The following is a 17,191-nucleotide window of genomic DNA, read 5'->3' on the forward strand; positions in this document are numbered from 1 at the left end:
ACCACCATGAAACCGTCAACTTACGGATCCATTTACTAGGGTATGGTCCTCCCAATCTAATCACCTCTTCAAGGCCCCACCTTTCAGTTATAATAGGATTTCCCATCAACAGTTACAGTGGGGGTCAAGTCTCCAACACATGGACTTTGGGGACCACACTGAATTCACCCCACTGGTAGAACCAGAGCACGGGCTGAGTTCTTGACTGGCCCTGCTGGGTGTCCCGTCTCTAGCAAGTGAGGGAAGCCAGGAGCGGGGCTAGTGCTCTCTAGTTCCGAGTCTGCCTTGCTGCAGAGGACAGGTTGGTCCATGGGGGACTCTGTTGTGTTGAGAAAGAAAACAATGCTGTCTTTGGATTTTAGGAACACAGGTCTCAGAAGGTTCAGACTAAGGAGTGGATTCTTGTGGCTGGGACCATATTGCCAAAAGAGATTATAAAGTTATGAGTATCACAAGGTGATAATGAGTAGCATTTATTGAGTGCCTACTGGATTCCAGCTCTAAGTACTTCGTAGGCTTCAATTCATTAACTCAAAACTTAATAGATGAATACATGAGTGGTTTGATTAATCACATGATGTTTGATTAAATGAGTTTCAGTCTTCAGGACTTGATCTCGAGGAATGGAAAGAATTTAGAAATACAAATGACCAACAACCTTATGAGGAAGACATTACTATCTTGTGGCAGGCAGAATAAAGGCCCTCAGAGGTGCTGACTGCCTATCCCTAGGACCTGCGAATGCATTAGGTTACAAGGCAAGGGGGAATTAAGGTTGCTAGTAAGCTGACCTTTAAGTGGAAGATTATTGTGGATTATTTGCGTGGGCCCAGTGTGATCACAGAGTCCTTAAAAGAGGACGAGGGAGGCACGATTGTCAGGGTCAGAGTGATGCGATATGAGAGACTTGTCCGGCCAGCCGTTGTTGGCTTTGAAGGTGGAGGAAGGGGCCACAAGCCAAGAAATGCAGGCGGCCTCTAGGAGCTGGGAAAGGCACAGAAAGAGCGTCTCCCATAGACCCTCCAGTGGGAACAGGCTCTGTCTGCTAACACCTTGATTTTAGCCCCATGAGACCCATTTCGGAGTTCTGACATCCAGAATTGTAAGATAATAAATTTGTGTTAAGCTACTCACTTTGTGGTAATTTGTTACTGTAACCATAGGAAACTAAAATTTATCCCAGTTTACAGAGAAGGAAACTGGAGCACAGCACTTGCATCAGAGTGCTAAGCTCATTTTCCCAGCGGGAGGGACAGTGGGAGGTCAGACTCTACACTGTAAGACAGCGTGTTGTGGATTTTGAGAAGATTCTCTGTTGAATTCTGATTTTTAAAACTTAACAACTTAACAGCTAAAGGCAAAGGACTAATAAAGTCTTAAGCAAACTTGTAAGAATAGTGAGGGGGAGACTAACATCCAGAATGAGCTAAAGACTGTTAAAAAGAAAAAAAAAAATTAAAACCCTTGTACATTGCCGATGGGAATGTCAAATGGTATAGCCACTGCAGAAAATGGTTTGGCGGTTCCTCAAAGAGTTAAACATAAAATTACCACATGACCCAGCAATTCATTGCTAGGTATATACCCAAAAGAACTGAAAGAGCTATTCAAAAAGATATTTGTATAATGCAGCATTATTCACAATAGCCAAAAAGTGGAAACAAGCCAGGTGTCCATCAGCAGATGAATGGATAAAATGTGATATATATAAATTTATTATCTTACAATTCTGGATGTCAGAACTCCGAAATGGGTCTCATGGGGCTAAAATCAAGGTGTTAGCAGACAGAGCCTGTTCCCACTGGAGGCTCTAGGGGAGATGCTCTTTCTGTGCCTTTCCCAGCTCCTAGAGGCCGCCTGCATTTCTTGGCTTATGGGCCCTTCCTCCACCTTCAAAGCCAACAACGGCTGGCCGGACAAGTCTCTCATATCGCATCACTCTGACCCTGACAATCGTGCCTGCCTCGTCCTCTTTTAAGGACTCTGTGATCACACTGGGCCCACGCAAATAATCCACAATAATCTTCCACTTAAAGGTCATATATATATGTATATGTATATGTCTATATATGTACAATGGAATAGCATTCAGCCACGAAAAGGAATGAAGTACTGATACATGCTACAGTGCATATGAGCCTTGAATATATGCTGAATGAAATAAAGCCAGTTACAGAGGGATAAATATCATATGACTTTATTTATATCAAATATCCAGAACAGGTAAATCCATGGAGACAAAGTAAATTAGAGATTACTAGGGGATATGCGGAGAGGGAATTATTGCATTATGGGTATAGAGTTTTTGTTTGGGATGATGGAAGTGTTTTGAAAATAGATATGATGGTTGCACTACATGGTGCTTGCACTTAATGACCTGGAATTGTACACTGAAAAACTGTTACGTGGCATATTTTGTTATATATATTTTGCTAAAGTAAAATAATGCCAGTGGTAGCCATGGGGCTTTTAAACCCATACTCAGAAGAGGAGAGGAAAGGACGGTGAACCTCTTGGGGTTGATGGTACAAGGTCAGCAGAGGCCAGCTGTTGGCCTGCTTTTAACATTGTCACTGTGAAGTGTGGACTAAACAAAGCAATGTGCCAGGCACACAGTAGGCACTTGATAAGTGTCTAATAAATGAGTGGAGAAGCCTTTTAGATGAGTTTCAGTCTTCACAACTAGATCCTGGGGAATGGAAAGAATTTAGAAATACAAGTGATCTTTAAAACACCCTGGAGAATAAGAGAAGTTAAGTCTAATGCCAGGCAAGTGTTTGCCTTTAAAAAGTTTAAAAAAAAAAAAAGAAAAACTGAGGTGATAGAGGGTAAATTGCAATAATCATAAACTGGCAAGCCTAGAGCTGATTGCTGGCAGAGTGTGGGAACAGATGGCTGTGTGCTTTTAGAAAAGAGTGTGGAGATTGCTAGCCATCAGCATGAATTCACTAAGAAAGTTGTATTAAGTTAACTTCATTTCCCTATTGATGGGATAACTAGGTTAGTAAATTTAGGGGACTGTTGTAGACACTGCATTTCTTGATTTTGGCACAATGTCAGGCTGTCCCTCATGCAGCCTGTCCCAGTGGATAGGGGGGTGAAGGGGTGGGGTGACTGTGCAGCCGGAGAATCTGCAGTGGCTGAAGAGTGTGGGCTACCAGCGTCAGCCTTGGGGTGGTCTGAGTAGAACAGCAAGTGGCCTTACAGCCCAGTGACTGTCAGCCACGCGGAAGACCAAAAGCAGAGGGGAAGGAGTGCTGCAGACGAGCGCTGAGACTCAGAGACATCATCAGCTGGAAATGCTGGGCCCAAGATTCAGCTTGGGGAGAGAGATGATTTAGGGAGACAGCCAATTATGGTACAGGGTAGGGACGTTTCAGAAGTTCATGTGAACATGGTCTTGGCATTTAAATAGCCGGTGTTTTCCACCTAGGCTGACAATGTGATGTAAATACAGAGTAGAGCTAATTTAGCTTGTCCTGATAGAAGACTAGTGTCACAGAAACTTCTCATTTTTGCACCCAACCGGGGTCTGTACCCTCTGTTGTGTTGCCATCAGCACAGCATCATGTCTTAGGATTTTTATTAGGAGGGACCCTTTGTGGTGGACTTTCTGGAAGGAATCATGTGCATCTGGGTAGAAGGTGCCAAATAAAGTGGTTTTCTAACTATATGGAATGCATGATGCTTGCATTCAGTCCATTCGACGTGTGCTCGCTGACACCTGCTCTGTGACAGACAGGACTGTCGGGATGCATCAGTGAGTAACAGACAGGTTCCACTGCAAAGAGTTGTAGGCTAGTTGGGGAGGCGGGTGAATCACAGTGAATGTGTGAGAGGTAGGACAGTCGTGCTACCCAGGCACAAGGCCAGTGGCTGCCACCTGAGAGCACATTGTTGGCCGGGTCGAACTGAGTTACCAGAGTGGACAGTGGAGACTCTGAGCATGAAGACCAAAGACAGCCAGTGGCTTTCATGACATTCATGTCTGGTGACCCTCTGGGTCCTCTTGAGACGCAGAAACATCTGTCTCTGAGGAGCCAAAAGCCCTTGTTTCCAGTGGGCATGTGCCACGTGGGCATTGCTGGGCATCCTTTCAAAGTGGTCCAGTTTGAAGGTGTGCACTGTACACCGCAGTGGCTGTGCGTGCCCTGGAGCCCACCCTGGGGCTGCTGAGAGAATCGTTCCCTAGTGAGTGGGTAGAGAAGTGTTCTTGGCAGTGAGTGAACTGAGCAGCCTTGTCCCTTGGGAAGAATTTTCAAGGAGATTTAAACAGATTTGCAATGGGAGTGGATAAAGAACTGAGCTAGAGTGTTTAAAGTGTGAACTCAGTAGGAAAACATAAGGAGAAAAAAGATGTAGGTGATTTCAGCACCTTTTATCTACTTTTTAAAGTAAGATGGTAAAAGCACAGTAACTGAAGTCAAATTGTAACCTTTTTTTGTACTAGAAATTTTTAGAGGGAAAAGGGACAGGTCATTCCTATATGAAGACCTCATTTGCCAGCTCATCAGTTCCAGTTGGTCAGCCTGCCTTGATCGGAAAAATGAGGTGGAGAAGGTGGCATGTTTCAATAAATAAAAGTTGCCAGTGCTGGAGTGGACTTTTTTTTTTTTTTTTTTTTTTTTTTTTTTTTTTTCCTTGTCGTTTTTTCGTGACCGGCACTCAGCCAGTGAGTGCACTGGTCATTCCTATATAGGATCCGAACCCGCGGCGGGAGCGTCGCCGCGCTCCCAGCGCGGCACTCTACCGAGTGCGCCACGGGCTCGGCCTTGGAGTGGACTTCTTGAAGGAGAAAAATGTGATTGCTTTTTCTCCCTGAAACAAATCCATCCAGTTGGAGAGATGTCGATCCGCCTTTGTGAGGCACTGTGCAACGTGAGCCCCTTCCTGGACATGCTTTCCCCCTCAGTGCTTTCGTTTCTCATGAAAAGACTAGAACCCACCCTTCCCCCAGCAGGAGGAGGTGTCGTCATCCCTGCCACCATCCATGTTCACCAGTTCTCAGCAAGACCTCCTGAAGGAGCCTCCAGTACTCCCCAAACCTTATCTTCTTTCTCTGTCCAATGTCCCCACCGACCCCCTGGTGCTGCTGAGTGGAGGAAGCGAGGAGCTGGGTGCCGGGCAGTCACTCAGCACTGACAGTGCAGGTGCCCAGGGTCCCAGCTGTGGCTGTGGTTGGTGTTGGCTCAGCACCACCTGACTGAGATTTTATTATTCATCCTCTTTATAAAGCACAGAGGTGATACTGGCTTTTTACGTGGCTCTTTTCACGAGGCTTTTGAGGGAAACAATTTTTCATAGTGAAGTGACTGTGCCCGGTGCCTCACGTGTGCCTGTGCATATCTTCGCTTTTGCGGGGCTCGTGGCTCATAAGTCCTGTTGCTTCTTTTCAGCCAGTGCCATTTACAGGACATAAAACAAATCGCAAAGGAAAGGCGTAGGGGTTGGGAACCGCTTCAGCTTGGACAGAACCTTCCCTTGGCAGTTTTGGAAGAGAAGGGCCTGGAAGCCCAAGGGAGGCTAGTCCTTGGTCCCTATCAGTGGTATGTAGCACTCTGAGAAGAAAACCAAAATTACAGCTGGCAGACGGCTCAGGGCCAGGGCCACACGGCAGGGCCCAGCTACACGAGGCACTTCCTAACTTCTGTGACCCCACACTCAGCTTGTTTTCCTCCGACCTCCATTATGGGCTGATTATGTCCCTCCCCCCAAGTTTGTGTTGAAGTCCTAACCCTCAGTGCCTCAGAATGTGACTTTATTTGGAAATAGAGTCGTTGCAGATGTAATTAGTTAAGATGAGTTTATACTGGAGTACAGAGAGCGCCTAATCCAATGACTGGTGTCCTTATAAAAGGGGGAAATTTGGAGTCAGACGTGCACGCAGAGAGAAAGCCACAGGAAGATTGGAGTTCTGTTGTCAAAAGCCAAGGAACTTCCAGAAGCTACAAGAGGCCCAACCAGAGCAGATCCTACCCTAGCACCTTCTGAGGGAGCACGGCCCTGCCTGCACCTTGATCTTGGACTTCTGGCCCTCAGAACCGGGAGATGACAAATTTCTGTTGTGTGAGCCACTCAGTCTGTGGCGCTTGGTCACGGCACCACTCCCTTATTCTCGCTGTCTTGATGCCCTGCACTGCCCTCTCCTCACAGCCGGATCCCAGCCCCACCTCTTTCCTCCCTCCACTCTCATCCTGGAGAGCTCACCGTGCCGCAGCTTCGGTCTCCACCTCGAGCCTGCTGAGCTCCTGATCCGACCCTGCACGGGACGCAGCAGGCCTTCCTCGAGCTGGCTTTGCCGGTTCCTGCCACTCCTCCACCCCATGCCACCCCCAGCTGTGCTGAGTGATTTATAGTAATTGCTCAGTTAAGGGAAAAGTTAGTAAATGCTGAAGAAAATACCCACAAAATCACATACACAGCTTAAACACCGTGCTTTAATCGAAGGCATATTAGTGCTGGTCCATTCAACGGTGTTTTGACGCCAGGCCGTTTCTTTGCATTTGGGTCCGTGGATCAGAGTGTCTGTGGCATCAACTACCTCACACATCATCACCCCTGCCTGTGGCTGGGATGTCCAGATTGGACTTCTTTAAGGTGACCCAAGAATCTAAGTGCAAAATCCTTTTGAAATTTGACAACTTTTCCTAATATTTTATGGTTGTCTGCCTATACCTATTTCACCTGCAGTTTTTTTGTTTGAGTATTTTTCAAAGCATCCAGTATTGTTTTTATAGAAACAGCATTTTTTTTCTTCTGGCACATTTCCTTAGTTTGTGCAGTCTTTAAAGAGCAACTGCAAACGTAAGTAACAGGTACAACTGACATAACAGGTTTGTGGTTTGGGACATACATAACTGAGTCTTAGTACACGTACAACTCAGTGTGAGTGCTAGAGAACAACGCACCTGAGCTTAGCGTGAGTCAGGGTGGAAGTGTTTTACAGAGGCAAGTGGAGGTCCATGAAGAGTTCTACATATACTCAATTCCTTGAATAGGCCCGATGCTCTTTCTCCTCCCAGCCTAGCCTCATGCCAGTCTCTCCACCAGCATATCTTCTCATTTTAGCCTGATTGCCACTTTTCCATCAGGTCTCAGCTTAGCTGTCACTTCCTCCAGGGAGCCCACCTCGCCTCCTTCAGGCTAGGTTAGATGTTCTTCCAATGTGCTTGAAAGCGCCCTCGACTTCCCCGTCAGAGAACTTACACTCCATTGTAAACGTACCTCCCGCCAAGCCTAAGCTTTGTGTGGATGGAGCGTCATTCATCGTGGATCCCCAACGCCTAATGCAGCATTTGGCGTAGAGTGCCCGGAAAATACCTGGGGATGGGAGGGAGGAGGCGTGAAAGATCATATAATATAACTTGTTTTCAGAAATCTGCAGCCAGTCCCTAGGTTGTAGGATAAGGTATACCTCCTTAGCAGAGAGTGAGGTCTGTACTGTATTAGCGGTGATAGCAGCAGCAATGGAAGCGGTGGTGGAGATGGTGTGGTAGTAATAGCCAGGATAAGAAGAACAACTCCTCCACCGATGGTAATACCACCCCTGGTGTTTGTGGACTACTCAACATAGGTCTTCAGATACATTATGCTGCCTGATGTGTGCCAGCTCCGTGCCCCCAACTCCCTCGCTCCTGAGCCCTGTGCAGCCTCACATGTCACTGCATTAGTCCGTGTTTCCCTTCATCCTGGACTCTAAGGTCCTGTTCCCATCGCTGGAATCCCACTCATCTTCCCAGCCTGACCCAGATACCATGTGCTTGTCCCGGCCCAGCCCTGGCCCTTCCTCTGGCTCTTCATTCTAGTGCCCTCCTCTCCACCAGGTCCCTTCCCTCCTGGCTCCTGCACTGGAATACTGTCTCTGTCCCACTGTGGGACAGAAGGGAACAGATGGCTTTGTGAAGAGCGCCCTTGGAACCCCACAGATCCTGTGCCTTGCCCCTGTCCCTAGGCGCGTCCAGCAGTGGCTAATGAGCCTCTCAATAGAGTGAACAAGAATGTCTTGGGTCGTTGCTGCTGTTTTCGTGCAGCTCTCATTATGCCATTGCCAGCCCTTCAGGAGAGAGAAGGGGTCAAGCTCCACTTCCTCCAGCTTTCAGTGAAGTGTGCTGAGAGGAGGAGGGGGCAGGCGTGGGGACAGGGTCAGAGTGCAGCTGGGAGGAGAGCAGGCTTTCCAGACTTCTTAATTTTCATTTGTTTCCTGACATGAGTCTTCAGGGCTCATGCACAAGGCACCCACTGAGCAGGTGATGTGTGGCGACTGAACGCCAGCTGTTCGTTTTCCAGGGCTGCCTGACAAGATACCAAGAACTGGATGGTTTGAACGACAAAAAGGGATTCTGTCTTGGCTGTGAAGACTGGAATTGCAGGGCTGTGCTCCCTCTGAAGGCTCAAGGAGGGTCGTCCTTTGCCTCTTCCAGCCTCTTGCCGGCAGTCCTCTTGCTGACAGTCCTCGGCGTCCTTGCCTCATAGCTCCATCGCCCCAGTCTCTGTCTGTGGCATGGCCGCCTTCCCTCTCTGTGTGCCTACGTGTCTCTAAGTCCCCCTCTCCTTAAAAAGGACACCAGTCATTGGGGATAAGGCCCACCCTAATCCAGTATGACCTCATCCTAACTCTATATCTGCAAAGACCGTATTGCCAAATAAGGCCACATTCACAGGTATTGGAGGTTAGGACTTCAACATGTCTTTGGGGGGGACACAATTCAGCACTGGCATTTTTAAGTGTGTTCTTTCTTGCTTCCTGAGCACATAAGGAATGAACGACAGAACTTGGGGAATGCGTTTCTGCATTTGTGCCCAGTGCCTAACGTGGACCCCGGGGCTGTAGACACCCCTGGGCTTTGTTGGGGCATCACAACACTCACCTCCCATTATTGCAAATGTGACTTCATTTCCTCTACCTCTTGAACTTGGTTGCTTGTTTCTCTGCTCTAATGGAATATTCCACCTGGAAGAAGTCATACATTCTCATAGCCAACAGACTCACCAGCGTTCTGGAAACAAGAAGCCAGTTTTTGGCAAAAGAGGAGAAATGCTTGAGGATCTGGATGATGTTAGATGTTGCCTGGTTAGTCATCGCTGGCGCTGGGCTGAGGGGTTGAAAGCAGATTGGATGAAAGTGATCTGCGGTGATCTGTCAACTTGGGGTCCTTGTGCATCTCCCAGCTGTTCTGAACACTCCGGTATCTCATGAGCAAAGCATGGCTATGGGAGCTCTGTGGTCTGAAGCCGTAAGTTAAGTTCCCTCATACCAGAAGCACTCTGCTAAGAGCATGGAAATGAAGCTACGTGAAGGAGAAAGCTAGGTGGTGCTCAGCTGCAGAGCGTTCTTGATGCTTCTGGAAGTTTTGGAAACCGTTGTGTCTCCAGAGGCAGCTCTGCCCATGTGGGTGGCAGCCCTGTGGAGCTTTTTCCTTTGCTGTGTTTTTTTTCCCTCCTTCCTTTTGGCAGGCAGATGTTTGTGTGGAAGTGTGACCTTTAATTTTTTAAAGACCCATCTCCCTGGAGTTAATTTCTCTTTTGAAGTCATAATCGTGTGTGATGCTTTCTGTTCATCTGGACTCCCAAGTGAAGGGTTATATGTCAAGTGGGGAAAACTGGGGGCTTTCTGCATGCCATCTGGGCATAAAGGAAGGTAGCTACAAGGCAGAGATGTGGAAATGATCAGTTTCTGAAGCCCATTGGAAATGGAGTTTGGTTGTCTTATGTCTTTCTTGACCATAGCAGCCAATTTAATTCTTTCACAAATAACAGGCACTCCAAGGAGGCAAACAATTCTGATTTTCTTCTTGAGTATTGCCATTATGATGGACCTTTCCCCAGTGCTCACAAGGAGGAAAGCTGCAAATTCACACGAACCCTCCAGGTTCTAAACATAGTGGTTGGTCACGTGGGACCTGTCATTAGAATTGCGCTGCTCCAAGTTGCTAGTGTAGGAAACCAAGAAGGCTAGAGCTGGCCACTTGTTGATTCTTGCCCGCTCTGGCAGAGGCCTCCAGTCCCTCCCAGATGCCAGAACTGCTTTAGGAAACACGTGAGATGTGTTCAGTTGGCAACCCTGTCACAGAGCTACTGTGCGGGTCTCTGCTGAGGATTTCTCCTCTGGCCCCTGCAGAAGGTGGGTGTCTACAAGTTGTTTGGACCTGAGAAGGGAAGAGCCCAAAGATATGATGCCCCTTTCCACCTTCCGTGTCCCTCCTGCTGCTTGAGATGAGCCAACCAGAGAAGAACACACCCTTCTGGACTGTTGGGAAACAGTCCTTGTTCGTAGTTTCTAAATTGACCTATGCAGTAGATATAGTGTTAACACATTTTTCTGACTGAGATCCATGTTGTCAGCCTCTCCTAGACCTAATGGTGAGGACCACCCAGAGCGAGCACTCGTTCTAGTAGAACAATGCAGCCATTTACCAGTAGGCACCTTGTGGTTGAAGCCTTGGAAAGGAAGCTCGAATTTGCACTCTCATTTTCTTTTCAATTAAAAATGTCCGAACAAATTTGGTGTGTGGGAAGAAAGGACACATTAGCACTGAGTAATGAAGAAAACGCAGTAACGCTAAGCCAGTGCTTTGTTCAATAAATAACTTCCTCTGTGCGGCAGAAGACATCGATGCTGAGCGACCTGAGGAGTGGGTCATTCCAGGCTGCTCTCCTGGGTGGATGGCAGGGGTGTGGAGAACCTCTATGCTTCCATCTGCACAGGGCCCCAGGCTGAGCAGAGTGGGCGTGTGGAGCCTCTTGATGTCAGGATTGTTGTGATCCCGGTGCTGGGCCTCGTGACCTGCAGGCCAGGCTGGAAAGCTGCCCTAGGACACCCAGGTGAAGGCAGACTTCTTAATGCCCGATGAGGCCCCCAGGACCAGACTTTTCTAGTAAGTCTAGAGAAGAGCACTGGTGGTTGTAACGAGCTCAAAAGTTCAAATCCCTGGCCTGCCCCACCTTCTGGTGCCTCAGCTTCGGCACATCATTTACTCACTGGTGCCTCATCAGCTAAAGCATTGAATCTGGCACGTAATCGATACTTAATATGTAATTAGCTATGATGATGTCTGCCTAAGTAAATTTACATGGGCATTGCAGCATTAGAAGCTCTGTTGCTGGGATCCATGTGTGAGAGTCCAAGGAACCTGGCTGCTATGTAGCAGGGTGTCACCATGATTTATTTAGCCCTTGGCCCTTTGGGCCTTGACAGCCCACTCTGAACATGACACTTCTGTCCTTGCTGCAGTGACCAGGGTCGGGGTCTGTGGTATGTGGTAAGAAGCACCTCCCTTCGGCAACACATTTCTATGTGCATGTTCCATCTTGTGTAGGTAGGCCACGTGTGGTCCTTCAGTGTCCTTACAGCACAGCCATTCACATCTGAGCAGGCCTTGGTGTGACGCACAGGGATCTGAAGAGGGTCTGAATCCAAGAAGCTGGTCCGCAGTAGAGTTAGTTCCTATTCACTGAGCGTGTGTTATTTGCCAGGCACTCTTCCGAGGATTCTCCCAGTATGGACTCGTTTATTTTGACAGTGTTCCATTAAGATAATTACTAATCTTATCTCATTTTTTAGATGAGGAAACTGAGACTGAGGAGAATTTGTCCACTGCATGAGGTCAAACAAAGGTGACAACTCTGGTACATGTTGAGTGTCCTAAATCTGAACTCTGAAATGCTCCAAAATCCGAAACTTTTGAACACAGACATGGTACTCAAAGGATATGCTCATTGGAGCATTTTGGATTTTGATTTTCAGATATGGGATGCTCAACCAATTTAAGTATGATACAAATATTTCAAAATCTGAAATTCGAAACACTTTTGGTCCCAAGCATTTTGGGTAAGGGATACTTGACCTGTATTTGAAGCTGGGAGTATCCCTTTGCCCTGTTAACCACCGTAGCTATGAACCACCATGGAATGGACAGACGTCTGCAGCCCTGCCCTCCCCTTGACGGCTGCTCAGGTGCTGCTCTGAAGCCCAGGCTGCATTTCAGTGGCATCTAATGAACATTTACGGAGGAGCCACCATGGGCTAAATCCCTGGACTTGCCCTCTAGGAGAGGAAGGAGGCAGCTGACTAGCTCACTGGTCACATCAGTGCACTCCTGGAGTGAGAATAAGGAGTGGTGGCAGCTTCAAGAAGGGCACACGTAACTCCCTGGAGGGGAAGGAGGTATTTCTTGGAGGGCGACTTCTGAGTTAGGTTTTGTAGAATAAATAGTTTGCCAGGTGTTCTAAGGGGGGGGGCAAAATAGGCAGAAGAAATAGCATGCAAAGAACACAGGCATTCAACAGCAGGATGTTTTTTAAGGTGGGGGTACTGCAAGGACTTCAGCATGAATGCATGATAAAGCGCAGGGGGAGTATGGTCCTTGTTGAGATAGAGCCAGGAGACACGGGCCTGGTTTACCATGCCAGGGGACTGGACTTTATCCCAGGGGTGTAGGCAATTTAATATCATAGTTTTAAAACATAGTTAAAACCCCCAAACCTTGATACATTTAGTATATTATTTTTCCTCATTTTATTATTCTAATTGTGGAAGGAAAAGATCACAAAAGTAACTAAGCTCTGTATATGATGTTCTGACCTTGTGCTAAAAAGAATACTGTTTTTTAATCTCTTCCACTGGTTTTTCCATTTTCCATCTGCAGTTCCCTTTGACAAAAGTTATTCTCAGATGCCAGGATAAGTACTTTTGAGGGTTTTTGTTTTTGTTTTTAATGTTTTTTTAAGTGGCTTTGATTGCATAACAGCATCATGTAGAACTGTTTCCAGCAGTATCTTTATAGCAGGAATAGAGGATAAGACTGATTATGTAATTGTTCCCTTAATCTATTCTCAGAACCTAACATGTTGCTAGCATATAAAAAAACCTAATGATCATAATGGTTGCTGAGTGTCTTTCCTCCTCACGGTTTCTGGTGCTATTGCTCTTAGACTGTTTACTGCAGAATAGGAATCAGTGGTTTAAATGTGGCATGACCATTTGCCCAGCACTGGCCACCCCAGACTCAGCTCTGTCTGCTCCATCTTGCATGTGCAGCCCCAGCCAGCGGCTCTGACTGGAGAAAGGATTCCTGCACACTCATTAGAGCCCCTCACTAGTGTCTCACATGTTAACACTTGGATGAGGAGAGGCAGCACACTTCTGCTGCACTGAGGTTGCACTTTGCAAGGAGAGCAGAATGCCATCTGTCAGAGGAGGTGGCAGGCATGTGCAGATACTGCTGTGAATTCCATGAATGCTTAATTGCTATAGAATGTTTTCTTTTCATTTGAGTCTTTGCATTTAGTTTGTTGTTTGTTCTTTTTTTTATTTTGTAGAATAGTCCTTATCAGTGGCAGAAGATCCTTCTGTAGTATATTTTCAGTGCTGCCGTATCGCGACAGTACCCAAGTCGGGTATGTATATGCATGCATGCTTTATAGTTCTCTGGATGAAAAGTTTGGACACCAGTGTGCATAATGTGGCTACCCTTTCCACTTTCAAGAACTTGCTTTGCTTTGACACTGCAAATTCAAAGTATTTGTAAATTTGAAAGGAAGATGTTCCACCTGCTTTTCAGCCAGAAAGCTTCTTTGTTGTTGAATGTGGGTGTGTGCATGCATCCCCACCATGTTGCTTGTTCTTTCTAAATGTGCATTTTGCCACCATTTCCAATATTGTAACACAAGAGCTATATGGGGCCCACCCTATTCCACATGGCCACTTCAACTTTTGGAAAAGGTAGGTCAGGAAAGGGATCAGACCAAACCCTGTGACCATCCTTGCACCTTGGGCTTGAGGTCAGAAACTGACCAGCAAGCAGGAGCTGCCACTGCAGGGCAAGTATCAAAGCCAAGTGGCACCAGGAACAGACCGTATGTAATTAGGTACAGGCCAGAGGAACACCCCCCTCGGGTTGACAAGCCCCTCCTTTCAGTCTGTGAAACAGTAAGTACCTGAGGGCCTGTCCTTGCAGAGCCTCCTCTGCTCATCCCCATCCCTGAGCCCCATGTTCATTTCCTCCTCTGTGTCCAGACTCATGCCTCTCCTCATGTACCCAGTGTCTGTCATCAGAGGGCTTCTGGTGTTTAGGGCAGGACAATTCACTATGTAGAATGGTTGGGAACATCGCGGGATGTTGGCTCTGGTCATTGTGACAACCAAATACTGCAGACATGTGACGACTGCTCCTGAGTTCAGTATGGCCCTGGTTCACCATTTACTCATCTTTCATCACCTCCATGAGCTCTGCCCCAGGCACTCCTCCTGGCCATGGCCTTCCCTTTCCCTTGTGACCTGTGAGACTTATGACCCGTTCATTTCACCGTCACCGGGGCCGTTATTCGTACTCTACACTGGAACCTCCATGGGACAGAAAGCAGTACATCTTTATTCATGGAATCCTGACTCAGTCCTTGATCAGATGTGTGCCTTTAAAGAGCAACGATGATCATACCATTTATTGAGTACACACTTTGTGCTGGTCCTTTTCATTATCTGCATCCTTACAACAAAAGTAGCAGCAATTCTGCAGCTCAGAGGTTTAAGGACCTTCTAGGGATGGCCCTGGGGCAACCTCATGGGGAGGCTCTTTTCACCTGATCAACCTGCTGTGGCCCCTGGTCTGGTAGCATCTGAAGGGCAGGCTCATTCCCTGAGGAAACTACATTGTACCAGCTCACAGACCTGACGTGTGACCCTAGGGGGCCAGTCTATTAAACTAATTACAAGTAGTGGCCCCAGGGCCCAGAATATCTGAGTGTGACCACCAGATATATATCAACTCTATATCAACAGGAGAAGGCTCTTTGCCAGCACATCCTCTTCTGGCCAGGGCTTGGATGGGCACTGTAGTGTTGCCCTCATTTCTGTAGACTTCCCTAGCTGACCTTTCTGATTGATGCATCCTTTCCTTAGCTATGTCCCATTCATTCATTTATTGAGTGCCTGCTGTGTGACCAGGTACCAGGGATAAAGGTAGTTAGGGATGAACCTGGTTCCTGTCCTCCTGAACTTACAGCCTAGCAGGGGAGACACATTAAAATCACACATACAATTAATTACAATTTTTAATAAATGCTAATGATATCTAGTCAGGTGGCTGCTGGGTTTTCCTGGCAAGGACTCATGCTGTTTCTTTAAGACAATTTGGCTTCTCCACACTTTTGTCCTTGAAATGCTCGTTAGTTTCATTCTCAAAGGGTGATCTTATTTCCAAGTTCCAGGGTCCCTTCCCTGCAGAATCCAAGTGTTTCTCCCCATTTTATAGACAAGAGTGCTGGTGCTCAAGAGTTGAGGTCTCAGATATCAACTTTGGGCCAGATTGAGACTTTAAACCCCAGTCTGTCCAGCCATAGGTTTTTCTATGCCCCACCCTGGCAGACAGGCAAGACAAGCTCCGTATTTGTGGAAACCTTTCAGTGACAGAGCTTTTATGCTGTCTGCCTCCCGGAGTGTAACTGAGGTTCACATCAGTGAATGGGCACCAGGTTCCCAACAGGGTGCCTGGCGTGCAGAGAGGTAGGAGGGGCCCTGATCAAGGACCCCATGTTTCTGACAGCCAAAGAAATGCGAGCATCAGCGTGGAGAACTTCAGAGAGCTAGAGTGCTTCCACTTGGGCAAATCGCTTACCTCCTGGGAAGCTTTCCTTTGCTCCTCTGTAGAATGGAGAAGGCAGGTCACTACCTTGGATCCTTAATTTGAAGATTGCAGTGTTGTGTGCAAAGCCAATAGGAATATGTTTTAACTTAAATTACCCAGGAGGCGATCACACAGTCGTCTCCTTTGGACATCCTTGTGCATATATGTGGTCGTCCTCCACATTCTTAACTCCTCAGGGCAGTGCTAGCCTGCAGCCAGTTTGGCGGGAGGGAAATGGTATCTGTCCACTCCTGGGTCTCCTTCCCGCTGCTAGGAAGGCCTCACATGTTGCAGGAAGGGCTACCTTGTAGGACTGTCGGTAGATCCGGCTATTCTGCCTGTTGGCCCTGAATGGAGAGGAAGAATGAGTGTGTGGGATCACAGGACCTGACCTATTACATGTTAGACATGAGCAGATCCAAGTCTATTCCTCCCAGTTTTACAGATAAGGAAGCCAGGGTGCAGAAAGGCTAATTATTTTATAAGCAAAAACATAATCAGATTCTTTGCCATACCTAACAGAAATAATATGCCTGTTTTTGCAGCATATTCTATTTAAGTACTCACATATGAGAAACTATGAGCACAATTCGAAATGTTGTAATTGAGCAGCAGGATTAAGCATTCTGCTTTAACTTTTTATGAGCAGACATATTTATAAATAATAAACCCATTTACCATAATTAGGATTTAAGGTTTTTTTTTACTAATTGGGAAACTGCTCAAATGAAAAAATTATATGCTAGTAAATATACTAGTACATATACTAATAAACAGCATATACCTATAAATAACTTAAGCTACTTTTAGTTAATATACACATTAACTAATATACATATTAACTGTGGAAAATCCTTTACTTTTACACTAAAGCTCTTTCAGTGACGAGGCCACAACTCATAGAATCTCAGGGGTGGAAAGGCCTTCACTGGTCACATAGTTTGATCTTCCTGCTTTGCATCTGAGGCAAAGTGGGGTGAGACTCGCCCATGGCCCAGCCAGTGGAGCCAGCAACGCTACAGCTCAGGCCTCCAGGCTCCCAGCCTGCTGCCTCTGTGGTTCTAGCTCATGCGTTCCTGTTGTACTTACACACATGGACCAGGCCACATGTGCCGGATTATTCCAAACAAGCATAGACACCCCCTGCCCCCACCTCATGAAGGGGATAATGTCCAGTTCCAATTTCATAGCAAGAAAGTTCTAAAAACAGGAAGCTCACGGGTTCATCTGCCTGTGCTTGAACCTCCTTCCCGTGGAAAGCGTCTATCAGGATAGCCTTTCTGGGTTTGTTTTCTGGTTTCTTGTGCTGCTCTGGAGCTTCCTAGCCCTGCCTCCCACTGCAGCCCCAAAGCTTTGTTTAGCCTGAAATGAACACTGATTTTGGCTCCTGACACCAGTTGACCAAAGCAGACAGACCAACGGTAGGAGGGGTTTTACCTTCCATCCATCCATCCATTCATTCATTTATTTGTGCATTAGATCCCTTGTTCTGCCCCTAGTGAACATGAGGCCACGATGGAGGCTGGAGGTCAAGGGGAGGTGCAGAGATGAGTATCCAATCCAAGACAACT

At 47.0% G+C, this 17,191-nt stretch overlaps 1 protein-coding gene across 1 annotated transcript in view; it reads left to right on the forward strand.

Moving 5' to 3' along the window:
* The window catches only part of CABLES1 (Cdk5 and Abl enzyme substrate 1), a 106,275-nt gene that overhangs the window by 50,237 nt on the left and 38,847 nt on the right, over positions 1-17,191 (forward strand). Inside the window, exon 4 of the mRNA XM_063077352.1 lies at positions 13,318-13,395. Coding sequence (XP_062933422.1) covers positions 13,318-13,395 — 78 coding nt within the window. The remainder of the gene's footprint in view (positions 1-13,317; positions 13,396-17,191) is intronic.

Source organism: Cynocephalus volans, chromosome 13 (assembly GCF_027409185.1).
Source record: "Cynocephalus volans isolate mCynVol1 chromosome 13, mCynVol1.pri, whole genome shotgun sequence".
Taxonomy (NCBI): Eukaryota; Metazoa; Chordata; class Mammalia; order Dermoptera; family Cynocephalidae; genus Cynocephalus; species Cynocephalus volans.